Consider the following 13,729-nt stretch of genomic DNA (forward strand, 5'->3'; position numbering starts at 1 on the left):
AATAGCATATACAAGTGGTAGCGTAGCAAGGTGTCTACATTTTGAGAATTTACTTTTTTTAAGGGGGTATCACTATACCCTTTGTCTCACTGTTACTTTCCCTAGCAATGTGATTTGAGATGTTAAGTTCCATATACTATCTCTCCCCCACATTTTGATATATCAACACTGTATGTTCAAGTGTATTCAAAACCTTACAGCCATGAAAAACATTGTACCTAACAAGACTGCATCATGATCACGAGTATAAGTAACAAAGGTAATACGATATATTGTGACATGAAGAATTATGTGAGGAACTACAAAACACATTATAAGTGAAGCCTCAGCTTGCTTGAGTAATCAGTACACCAATAGAGTCAAATATAGTTGTACTTTTGATGGTATGGCTGCCAATAATAATAGCCATAGAAACAAATGAAATACTTGTTAGTTAAAGCAAAACATTTCCAAACACACATAGCCATGTCACTGCACTGCATTGGAATGGTAGTATGACTCTAACTGAACTAGCCGCAATTCAACACTATTCTTGGTCAAGTGTTTAAGACCCACTCTAGTCTGTCATTACTTAATTCTTTGTAATAAAGTGTCTCAACTTTATATTCACTACTAATGCCTTTGATATCAATTCATTTACTGACTGATTTTTGTAAAAAAGAGTATGTGTGTTAGACTATGTCATAAACCATTGCTAAAACTGTAGTGCATAATATCAATAATTGTAACTCAAGTTTCACACACAACAATTCAGTATGCACATGGTTCAATATAAAAATACAGTAGCTATATATTTAGAATCCGTGAATAAATAGATATGACATTTGAAGTTCTACAAGTTATACTGGCAATTTATGTTGAAAGTTAATGTGAGCTGGGAACTATATAAAATGTACAACTGTATAATGTGTAACACTTCTCATGGTAGAGTATTCATCACACTGTCTTGTGCCTGTCTTGAGCTACAATGAAGACATATATATGCTATGTCCATACACTATACGCATGCAGTACTTACAGTAAATATTTGTTACCATGAATGGGTAAGGAGGAAAACTGCCTCTTGAGTAATGGATATTGAGAATGTCTTTTGCCTGTAGTGAAAAATCGTAGCAATATTCAGTTCCTAACATTTGACAGATTTTATGCTCACCTCAGAACTACTGCTTACACAAAGATCAGCACAGTTTCCCACATCTAAAACAACTGTCATGTTCCACCTGTTTAAAACCATACTACAGTTATACAGTCAACTTTCACACACAGTAATGACAAATTTGCTGCTATACAGTGACGTTGTGTGTAACTAAAATGTATTACCTGCTTAGAGCTAGTGTAGTCTTTGGTTCACCTATCTCACGAACGTCCTCAATGATGGGTATACAGTTTAATAGTCCACTCAACGTCACTAGGAATGGCTCCAATCTTAGTATTTCTTTAGACTGGACTCTCCCCATCTCTGGCAACACTATTGTAAATGTCAGCAGACCACTTGCCTGGATAGGAAATCAAATCATTGGATTAGATTATCACTAAGGATATACAGAAAGGGTTTCATCATTTTATGGAAGCCTGACTGTATAGCATTCCACACATGTAGTAAAGGTTTTAAAACATTTTGGAGTGGGACTCCTTTCACAGCATTTAAGTAGTGCTATTGTCAACTGTTATCCCACAGGTATTATATACATATCATAATGATGGTGGTGAAATAAAGAAACAGCTGAGAATGTGGACACTACAGCAATTTATTATGCATTCTGCTGTAAAATTGCTTTCCTCGAATATTTTGCCATAATTGGTGCCATGCATAGCTATTCGTTGTGTGCAAATTATTCCGTGATCCATCCATGACCCATGCAGGTTATCCAGCTGGGCACCTGTTCACTTCAAGTGGAATTACCATAATAACAGAAACTAAGGCTTTGCTTATTTTGCCATGTGCGTGCACATGTATGTGTGTACTGTGTGAAGTCATGTGTTCATATGTATTAGGGTTGTAAGCTACATGTACGTATAAAAAATGTGTATGTTCCGCATGAATGATTATTTTAACTTTAATGTACATGAAATTCAATAGCTGTGTACATACCAGTTTAACTTCAGTTGGTAATTTACAGTCACCTCCATCAAACAGACACTCTTGTGTGTTACACCTCTTGTTGCATTTCTGATTTTGAAAACGACTTGTACATTGCCTATAACAAAGCATAATTCATGTGTACATATAATCTAACCACCACACCTAACATAATAATATTATGTAGTATACTGTTCTTGGAAACAACTTTTCAATTAGTCAAAGCCACAATATGCTTTGAAATGTCATAACCAAACTTGATAAATGTATCATGGTCTCTCTTAATTTGTTAACCACATTAACATGAGACTGCTAATTAATCTCTCAGTCTCTAAGTCTCTGTTCGCAAAGTGTGCTATCTGCTTACCAAGTCTGCTAACATGTAGAAGAATGCGAATGCATTGCGCACCAATGATGCATGAATAACTTCCTCTGGGACCAAAGGGTGTTCATGTTAACAAGTCTTGTTCATTTAGCCACTGAACACTGCAGTTATAATTGCTGCCTACTGTATTTGGTGGAACAAGGATGCAAGGGTGATTTTTGTGCGTAAACTGAGTACACATGTTTGGCATATTTAACTCTCCAGATATCAGCAGCAGCAGCAGCAGCAGCAGCCAAATATATACGGAGAAAAAATTGGCATAATTGACTACAGGCTCGCAACTGGTTTGGTGGTGTTTTTCCTGCAGGTTCTATATATATATAGTAATGTACATTTGCATTCAAGAATTTGTCTAAACTGTATTTAGAAGTTACAAAGTTAAACTACGTACTCTACAAAGTTACTTAATTTAGTAACACAAAAGAAGCCTGTTTCAAGCTATTCTTATCTAGGCAACAAGATGTGAGACTTACGTTCAGCAGCAGTCACTACATGTATTAACCTTGTATAGGAAATCTTTAAAGTGCTGTCTCCCATGTTGAAAGTCTTGTTAGCATTTTGGGATATGTTTGGTGGTTCACATTTCTTGTGTGTGGCCCATGTGCCAGTATGTCTTAAAACCTAGACTTCTCATGTTTTGTAGACATGTAAAATGATATGAAGAGTACATTATGGTTGCATATACGTACTTTTGAAAGGTTGTTCTAATTTATGCGTTAAATGACTTGCATAAATTCATTGATTTCCTTCAATATATATAGCTACATTGTCATATTGTTGATGAGAAATATAGCTAATAACATAATGCAGATTGGTGTGCGGTTGCAAAGTTTTAAGGGTTGAATGCAGGTAAATCAGCTGTCAGAAACTCGCATGTGAGCCCAATGGTAAAGCATCCTGAACCTCCTTGTACCTCCCGGCCAATTCAGTGATGAAATATCACTGATGAGTACATGACAATGGCACACATTAAGGCACATTATGCCCCACTGACAAACTATAGCAAAAACAGATCACAACAAAGAAGGTTAGAAGATGACTATCACAGCCATATTAGTAATGCTGTACTTCGCATTACAATGGCAGCACTTATCTATTTATTTTTACAGGGATGACAACATCAGCCAAGACTGTTCTTCAGCTGTGCCTTGAATTGTACATATACAATATATATGTTCCCGGTTGAACAGCTGGGTGGCTGGAGCAATGGAGTTATGCTTCCAACCTTGTTTTGCAGGTCAAAATCTTGACAATAAAAACCTCTATTGAATGCAGAAAATATCCCAGACCTAGAGTGGTAGTCTCATCCCCGGATTTTCTCAATGGTGGCACTTACAGATAAGATGTCGGCTTATTAAACAGTCATTATAAGCGCCCCCTCTGAAAGAGTCAGAGGGGGCATTTATAATCTCTTATCAATAAGTGCCACCCAAGGTCTGTGAGAATGAGACTAACCTACGCAGTGGTGACTTCACTATATTAAAATTATGGTGAGCCACTTCACATGCCCTCATCAATACTAAGAATAACTTTACAAAATGTAAACTACATGATTGAATGCTTAATGGCTGACCTGTGAGGACACACCGGCAGGCAATCTTTACCATCCAAAAGACATTTTGTAGTAGCACACTCACTGTCACACACTCCATTGTTGAATAAGTCTTGACAAGATTTACCATCAACCATCACTGTACACTGACTCCAGGGGTCTTCTGTCTTGATCAGACGACACTCATCATTGTCCCAGTGACATTGCTCATTATTGCATTCATCCTAACAGAATATGATAACATGTAACTCTCTATTAGTAACTAACCCTGCAAGGAGGCTACAGAAAATCAGGGAATCAGAAACTTGAAACTGAAACTATGCTGAATGCAAAAAAATTCCAGACCAGGTGGTGAGTTAATTCAGGCAGACAACTTGTATTCTAGTCAAATGCCTGAGGAGCCACACAGCCTGGGATCCAGGACTTCCTCCGCATTCAACCAATACCTAAATATCTATGCATACGTACTCACATCACATATTTCATTGTTAGCTTTCTCTGCACATCCAGGCACAGGACAGTCACAAAATTGCTCCATTGAACAAATGGAACAAGTGGTCCCAGTAAATCCATTTGGGCAAACACATGAGAAATCATTTCCACTACTGATACATGTGCCTCCATTAAAACAAGGATTGTCATCACATGGGTCATAGACTCTTTCACAGTAGCGGCCAACGTAGCCATCAGTACATATGCAAGATGTGACCATACCCAATCCATCTGACTGTGACTTACAACTACCACCATTGTGACACTCTTCACTATCACAAGGATCATATCGTGATTCACAGAATTCACCAGTTGTATAAGGAAGACACTGACAGTGTTGCTGTCCTCCAGCAGTTACTGAACACATTGCACCATTCTGACAATTGCTATCGGCACACTCGTCACATCGCTTCCCAGTGAGACCTGCAAAAAGCAATAATAAATGAAGACTAACCTATATAAAGTAGTTACATTCTAAAATAGAGCTGAACTCCTTGTACGTGATACATGCAATTACAAATAGCCAATGGCAAGTGGTAGTAAGCAAATGAGTGGATTTTATCAAACAGTGTTGCACCCTATTAGCTAATCAGGCAATACGTACACTGACTTACCTGGTGGACATGTGCAAGTATACTCAAGTCCATCATCTTCACATGTAGCACTAGTAAAACAAGGATTATCCACGCAGAGCATTGTGCGTCTTAGACAGCTAAAGATTGGCAGCCAAGGAGGTGGACAGGTACATTCATGTCTTCCTTCATCTGGTATGTTTACACAAGTGCCACCATTGAAACAACAAACGCCATTTCTACCACAGCCATGGGATCGCTCAGCACTATGAATAGCACAGTAGTCCACATCTTCACAATGACTACCAGTGTAGTTTATATTACAAGAACAGTAATAGCTTGACATACCATCCACACAGGTACCATTGTTACAATTAACACTAACACAGTTATCAACATTCTCTTCACAATTTGATCCACTAAATCCTACATCAAACAGATGCACACAAGTAACTAGATGTAAATCATACACTGATAGATATATCAACGACATCATGATGTAATAAAAATGAACTAGTGATGCACAGTATAGAGACAAACATAAAACAAGAAATAAAAAAAAGTAGCAATTATTCAAGCATTGCAGTTGTGTTGTTGTACTCAACAGTAGTCCAATTTGACAAGAATGTAGTCCTTGAAAACTGCCACTTATGCAAACATAAATGCACATTCAAAACCCCAGCTATCCCATTATGTAGTAGTGTGGTTGTTCTATTAGAGTATTTCCCCTTCATTCAAGGTATCCTCTACCAGATTAGCTGCTCCATTTTCCTCAATGGTAACTACACACACCATTGTCATGCAACAGCTTGTTACTGAATTCTGCTAGAAACCGTAAAAGGCATATTTTCACATTTAGATACAAGCAAATTAAACTTGACAAACCACAACATTGCTACCTATCGAGGCATTAAGGATACTGACTCACCTGGTGGACATGTACAGGTGTATACTAGGCCATCATCTTCACAACTTGCACCATTATGACAAGGATTATCAACACACAGCATTGCACGTCTTAGACAGCTAAAGGTTGGCAGCCAAGGAGGTGGACAAGTACATCCATGTCTTTCTTCATCTGGCATATTTACACAAGTGCCACCATTGAAACAACAAACACCATTTCTACCACAGCCATGGGATCGTTCAGCACTATGAATAGCACAGTAGTCCACATCTTCACAATGACTACCAGTGTAGTTTACATTACAAGAACAGTGATAGCGTGATATACCATCCACACAGGTACCATTGTTACAATTAACACCCACACAATCATCAATATTCTCTTCACAATTTGATCCACTAAATCCTACATCACACTCACACTGATAACCAGATGGATCAAGATCATTATCTGAACAGTTGCCATGTCCACTACATGTAGTATTACTACAGTTAAAATGGCTGACTGTGCAAAATTCTCCACTGTAATTCACAGAACATTGACATTCATAGTCAGTATAGTTGGCTAGTGGCTGACAAGTGGCACCATTCATACAGGGGTTAGCTTCAGGATGATCACAAATAAACTCTGAGCATGCATCACCATACCAGAAGGTAGCACATCTACAGGGTATCAGTGATTACACAGATATGCATGTAAATCATGGATTATGAACAATGGTGTAGAGGTCAACAAACATTTGCTTTGGTGCTAATGTCATTATTAAAATTGTAGCCACTTCTTGGCTGCCGCTTTCTTTCTAGCATCTGTAACTTTTTAAAGGTTATCAGCATGACTGTTTTGGTCACTTCAGTAAGTGCAATTCCTATACTCATAGATGACTGGCAGTCAGTTGTGTCCAAATAAGATACTCTACTGACCAAAATTAAAATGGTTACTTCTAATACTCTAATATAACACTCATTTTGATGAAATATTCTAATAGAACAGTCACAATGTCATGAATATTGGGGATAATTTTATTCATATGTCAGGGTAGACACATGGTAAGATTACTGGCATTTTTGCAATAAATAGAATTAGACTGGGTATAAATTAGATTTAAGAAAGTATACAACATATGTAATAACCAAGAAGTGATTTTATCAGTGTCCTATAGTATACTGTATCAATGTAACTTATGTATAACAAGTGATGAATTGGTAGTTGCTCAGTTGTTTTGTTGCTTAAAGCACTAACAGATAATATATATTATTACAGATGACATAATACACTATATAATGTGGCGCCACTTCACATATTTTGAAGACAGTGATGTGGTCTCACATTTGCTATAAGCTATATATATGATATTCATTGCCGTGCCTTTCAGACAGTATAGTAGTCTACTTTCATATGGTCACACAGGAGTATTATCTTTCACGCAACCATTAAGATAGTGACATATAGGTGCAGCATATGCAGCCAAGCTGTGAATTAGAAGCTAAAAATGCAACATATGAGGGTATATACAAACTACAGGATTTGCTGCCCTCTGCTACAATTGCTATATATCATATTATGTGAAATAATCAAGATTTTAAATTCTGCTAGAATTGTTCATGGTTAAAAATGAATGAGCTATAGTTAGTTAATGGGTTAATTGGCCAATTAAATTTTAAATTCGTGAAAAGGATTTGCTTACATGTATGGAGAAAGGTAATTAAGGGAAAGGACTAGTACCAAAAAGATGCCATACATGAGACTAGGGAAACTATTGAATCTCCACTTGTTCGCTAATGCAACACACAGCTAATCCTATCAACGCTACAAACCACTTTCTCATGTCTCTACACACTAAGTTAATGTTTAGATTTGACCTAAGAATGTATGTGTAGCTAACAACAGTGGAACCTTTGATGGATTAAAAATTACTGCTGAATTTTTTTACTAAGCCAGTAACAAATTGATTCAAGGTTTGTTTATTTGTCCATTTTAATAGCTAGCACTGCTATAAGGGCATGCAGAGATCATGTAACATAATGTAAGGTGCTTACTGCAAGCTGCAAAATATCTACGTATGTTATAACATTATGGTATAACTTAAGTATGGGGAATTGTTAACCACTATAGTCTACCGCTCACTATTCTAGTATTGATAATTATATGACATTCTTCTATCATATCATGTGAAATACTTATAAATTCTGCCAAATTGTTTGTGGCTAAAATGAAAGAGTTGGTCAGCTAATAGGTTAATTGGTCAATTATATATGAGTAAAAACACAGTTTTAAAGTCGCCGAAAGCATGTATGAAGAAAGACAAGGGAAAGAACTGGGCCAAAAACTAGTCTTTGAGGTGCCACATGAGGCCAGTGAAACTAATGAATATTCACTCGTTCACTGATACAGACAATTACAATGACATCTTACCCAGCCAATCCTGTTGGCAAGTTCAACACTACAAACCACTTTCCCATGAACATCTCTATACAGGAGCAGCAATAAGTGAACTAAGAATGGATATAGTACCATAGTTGTGTAGTTAACAACTTGTGGAGCCTTCAGTACATGGATTGGGTTTTGATGCACATTACTGCTGAGGATTTTACTGAGGTAGTAACATATTTATTTATCCACTTAAATAACTAGAGGGCATGCATGCAGAATACATGTGACATGATGTAAGACAGTTCAAAATATTTACCACAAACTGAAAAATAGAATAAATGGTGGGTCATTACAACTTAAACATGGCTTGAGAATGATGGACCTCCCCGGCACTCTTCTAGTATTGAGATGCCTACGATGACAATGATGTACAACAATGATTGATACTAGTTAATACTTTAAAGAGAGGCTTCATAACTGCACCTAAGTTTGTCAATTGAAAAATTTAAATGATCTATTACCATGGATCCTACGCAGCTATTCGAGGAACAAGGATTACTTTGTACTAAAAGATTGTATACAATAATCTCAATGAGTGTGATCATTCTTGGAATAGGTAGTTATTAATGTCTGGACCTTTGTAACATGAAGCTGCACACAGCAATGTATATCATTAATGTGGTATATACCTTCCCAGGCAAACTGATGGATTATATCTGGGAAAGAATCTACCACAGAAGACAATGTGGCGACCATGATATTATATAGGCTGGCCAATTCATTATGTTGATTAAAATAAACAGTTTATATTTCTTTAGGTATTTGCTGACTCATATGAGAGTTTATACCACTAGTATGCAAAGTAAAGTTTTGTGGCTGATGGTTATGTAAGCACTTTGAGTAATTTATGGCAATGGCTATAGCCTATAGTAAAGTAGTTAAGACACAGCAGGAGATTATATTACATAGCTAAATTCAAGCGATCAATAGTAGTGTACATAAATAATTGCATGGTCTGGCAATCATAATATCCAAAGTTCTCCCCTGCAGCTAGTGTTTGGCTGATGCAATATTAATTTTGCAGAAAAGGAAATTGCATTGTGCTACTTTACTCGGCTTTATTCAAGGGCTAGATCACTTATATGTTATCTCAGCTGAAAATATGGCTAAAATTTTGGTTGATAACTAGCTAGTGTCCGCATAACAATTCATGCAAAAATATTTTACAGTGTGGAAAAGTGAGACTTGTCCCACTTAGCTATTGATTTGAGGGTATTGTACTGCAGCATACATTATAACTTGACATAAAGTTAAGTAAAATGTTGAATGTATATAATGTGTTCATCATTAGCAATGTACAGATGTATAATGGAGGTTTGGCTTAAATCATCGTGTACAAGTTATTTATACAATTTATACAATTCTATCTCATTCATACCATATGTGTTGACAGTGCAAACTATATGTGAATGTTTACATAGCAAATTAAGGCAATGAATCACGTATACATGAGATATGCAAAGAGATCATTTTAGCTAATAGTATTTTGCATACTGGCTGTTTGCATATGACACTTACTGGCAAAAGCTGCTTGTCTCAGTGTCTGAACTTGCTATTGAACATGATCCATGGATGCATGGAGGATCACACGTATACAAGAACATGCCGCGGGCTGTAGCTACAAACACAACAAAGAATGCATCAAGTAATAAAATCATGACCGCATACGCGTATAGCTGTATAGCTACATGTAGCCAAATCCTACCTATTGGTGGTAAGAACACCAGCACGAATATCAGTGAAGGATACATCTTAGCAGTAATGACTAATACAGTTGGTAGTGGGAGACGGTGCCCTTTTATATCGCTACACATAAACCTTTCATGACATGTCCCGGAAGGGGCGGGCGCCGCGAAACCTTTGGTCATAGTGTATGCTCTATTAGAATATTTCTGCTTCAACAGTCTGCAGCAACTTGCAGATCCAAACAACAATTATATGATTTTTTTCTGTGCTGAGTGGAACATTTAATTTTTCCTTGTGTATGTTGATCTGTACTTTTTTTACTGGTGTGTTTTGAGCATCTCAGGGACACACTGTTAAATTTCTTCTAGTTTTTTCATAGAGACGTGTGGAGTACCATTAGAAAAAATAAAAAAGCATCTCAGTGATGGTTTATTGTCTTCTTTTTTATACTGCAGACCAGGAACCTATGTAGAAGAACCTATAGTCCTTAAAAATGTTTTTGGTGCTAATAGTAAGCTACGTATAGCTATACAGGTCACGTCATCACACAGAAATTAGCCTACATGCATGTGATATTTTCTATGTTATCTACCAATATTAAAAGTGACTCTGCAGTCTGTAATTGAGTAGCTACTTATAAATCTGCTTAGATATTTACGATTTGCAAAAACAGTACATACTAGGTCTCAACCTAATAAGAGCTTATTGATCAGCTTCACACAACCATCTATATGCAAGTCTTCCATCAGATAAATCTCAGCATTTATGCATATATATAGAGGTCCAGTCATGGATTTTTTCTCCTTTCTCCACCTTTTCAAACATGTTTTCTGTAACAACTTTAAACAGGCTGTAGGACCAGGTGTCCTACAGACCTTCAGCACTTGTGCTGTAAAGCATTAATAAATAAAATATATAAATTAAATAGAGATAACATGCTCAAAACAACATTTATTGGCCTGGACATGTAGTAAGTTAACAGTGCAAGCCTGGGGCAGTTTTGAATTCATTTATTGATCTTGCCTCCACTACTTTAATTTGTTAAATATTCTTTTGTTTCAGTAACTAGCTACTTTACACTTGACATACTTTTCACTCTTTGGTGAGATCTGATTATGAAGATTGAAGCCATATGACCTAATTTGTTTTCTTTGTACATGTAATAGCTGTAACACAGGCATGAGGGCTTTGCCTACTACGCATCCATACACAACTGATGAAGTGCAAATATCATTGATGAGGAGAACTCAAGTATTATTTGGCAAAGCAATACTTGTTTAATGCTTATAGTAGCTGGTGAAAGCCCAATACTTCACTGCACATTTTAAAGAATTTTTAAGTATGGATTCTATAATAATTCATACTTGCTAATGCAGTGTTACGTGGTTACTATTAGTGCTCATATTATACAGTTGACTATAAGAATGCTAGTTATTATTTCAAGAGTTACTTGCTGTTTGTTTCTCTTCACCAATAGCTAATGTGTATAGCTAACTGGTAACAGCATTTTGTATACATGTATACATGTTGAGATACTATCTGACTCAGAGACCTGTGAGAAGGTATGATAATCCATTTTGTAGTTCCACTTGTCTTATTATAGCTACCTTCTCAGTTTCAGTTCCAAATTGCAAAAATTAACAACTTCTCTCAGTTTCCTTTCCAAGTGTTTAAATTTGTTGTCTCTAAATTTCTCTGTGCGACATGTTGTCTTTCCATTTGCAAGTACGATGTAGATGATTTCCAGGTACTTGCACATTTGTCTTCCCTCCCAATGTTACCTCTCAATTCCCATGTACACCTGTACGTGTTGTGTTTTTGATCCATTTACAAGTGTCTGCACTGATGGTCCTACCGTATAGAGGAAAGCTTTGGTGGGAGAAAACGTTAGTGAATTTGGTGATTTGAACCCATCAATTACAGTACTCATAGTGCCTGAGATTAGCATCTATATACATAGCTAAAGATTGAGCTTGAGTTTTTTCACTAAAATATACAATTTAGCTTGCTTATGCCAAAGTTTACCCCTGCCAAAGTTTCCCTCTATACGATATCCATGTAGAACTGTGTACATATTTGTGAATTTGCTGGTGTACATGTTCAGTTTTCAAGTGTTTACATTTTGTTTCTGTTTCTAAGTGCATGCATTATTTATTTTTCCTCTTGTAAGTGTATACATACATGATCCATATGGCTATACATCAATTTGTCTCTCAATTTCCAGTGGTGTAAAATAAGCGTTGTCTTTCTGCTAGGTCTCTTATCTGGACCTCCCTTATCTGGCCACCTGTGTAGTCTGCACAGCCAAAATTAGTCACATGGCTTGTAGTCTATTGAAGTTTTGCTATAGGTGATAATGCATTTTTGGAGTGGCCATGAATGCTGTGAGTCTGTCCTCTGCACACTAAACTATATTATACATTACTTGTATGTAAGTCAGTTACTTGGGCGTATTTCTTAGTTGCAAAAATTTCTGAGATGCATGTACCAGACTGCCTGGATAAGAGAGGCTCCAGTGTAGACATGATTATCTCTTTATTTGTGCTCGTGTATGCTTGGACTCAAAAGTCTGCTTGTAGTGCATGCTTATACTCATCACAATAATTATTAACATCATTCTGTGAAAAATGTAATCAGAAGCTCTAGAATTAGCAATCTAAAGGTCTTACTGAGAATTATTATAATTATTATGAATTCTTGACTATGAGTTCATAGTAATATATTATTATGAAATATTGGCCAAGAGTTCATAATATTGTACGTATCCATACAAATATTATGAACTCTTGGTATTACAGATCTATTAGCATTGTGTTTTTGATAATTTATGCATCCATGAATGCATCACTTCTAGGCCTGAGCCTATTATGCTGGCATAATTTGAGGAATAATGGGTGGTTAGTTTAACTAGAATTATTGTAGAATAATCGGAACCTGTTGGGCATATTGCAAGAATAATTGGCCAGCTTGGTTGGAGATATCCTGGAGAACTCAAGGGGTACAAATTCTGAAGAAAGTAAAGAATCTGATTCATATGAAACTCATTATAGATGCATGTTTACAGCTATGTAGCTGTTTTGATTGGTGCATTTCTTCAATGACAGTGGAATTTTCATCTTTAGTTGATACCACATACTGTATTATAAATAAATATACACAAACAGCAAGAATTATGATTTATATAAGAATAATAGGTCTCATGTTTGGGAAAAATGGGGAATAATTTTAAGAAATTCTGGAAAGAATATAGGCATATTTGAAAGCATAATAGGTTCAGGCTTAATCACTTCTTATATCTTAAGGGTTATCAGAACACAATGCTAATAGATCTGTAATACCCCATATTTGTATGGATACAATATTATGAACTCTTGGTCAATATTTCATAATAATATAATACTATGAACTCTTGGTCAAGAATTCATAATAATTATAATAATTCTCAGTAAGACCTTTAGATTGCTAATTCTAGAGCTTCTGATTATGTTTTATAGCTGCATGATATACTCCTCTCAAAATTCTGTCTACTATCCAATTGTAACGTCACTGCACATGAAGTAGGCTAAATTTATCCTTCCAGTGTATCAGAGATTAGAGTATACACATCTTGGTTAATAACTTTGTT

The 13,729-nt window shown here is 36.2% G+C and overlaps 1 protein-coding gene across 1 annotated transcript; it reads right to left on the reverse strand.

The window, feature by feature from the left end:
• Positions 1–710: 710 nt before the first annotated feature.
• Positions 711–10,237, reverse strand: LOC136265969 (neurogenic locus notch homolog protein 1-like). The gene is made up of 11 exons (XM_066060908.1): positions 10,124–10,237; positions 9,937–10,036; positions 6,010–6,650; positions 5,124–5,507; positions 4,490–4,932; positions 4,039–4,241; positions 2,093–2,198; positions 1,321–1,496; positions 1,154–1,220; positions 1,019–1,094; positions 711–962 (listed from the first exon to the last, which is right to left on the reverse strand). Exons 1-11 carry the CDS (start codon positions 10,230–10,232, stop codon positions 937–939), a joined length of 2,331 nt encoding a protein of 776 aa, XP_065916980.1. The 5' UTR covers positions 10,233–10,237; the 3' UTR covers positions 711–936.
• Positions 10,238–13,729: the final 3,492 nt, after the last annotated feature.

The sequence above is a fragment of the Dysidea avara genome, chromosome 9, assembly GCF_963678975.1.
Source record: "Dysidea avara chromosome 9, odDysAvar1.4, whole genome shotgun sequence".
Classification (NCBI taxonomy): domain Eukaryota; kingdom Metazoa; phylum Porifera; class Demospongiae; order Dictyoceratida; family Dysideidae; genus Dysidea; species Dysidea avara.

Excerpts from the sequence above, each read along its gene's own strand:
- LOC136265969 (XM_066060908.1), bottom strand. The coding sequence starts at position 10,232 with ATGTGTAGCGATATAAAAGGGCACCGTCTCCCACTACCAACTGTATTA. Across the intron at positions 4,933-5,123 it reads TACTTGCACATGTCCACCAG|GTCTCACTGGGAAGCGATGT; the intron begins GTAAGTCAGTGT and ends TGCTTTTTGCAG. Across the intron at positions 4,242-4,489 it reads CTAACAATGAAATATGTGAT|GATGAATGCAATAATGAGCA; the intron begins GTGAGTACGTAT and ends ATATTCTGTTAG.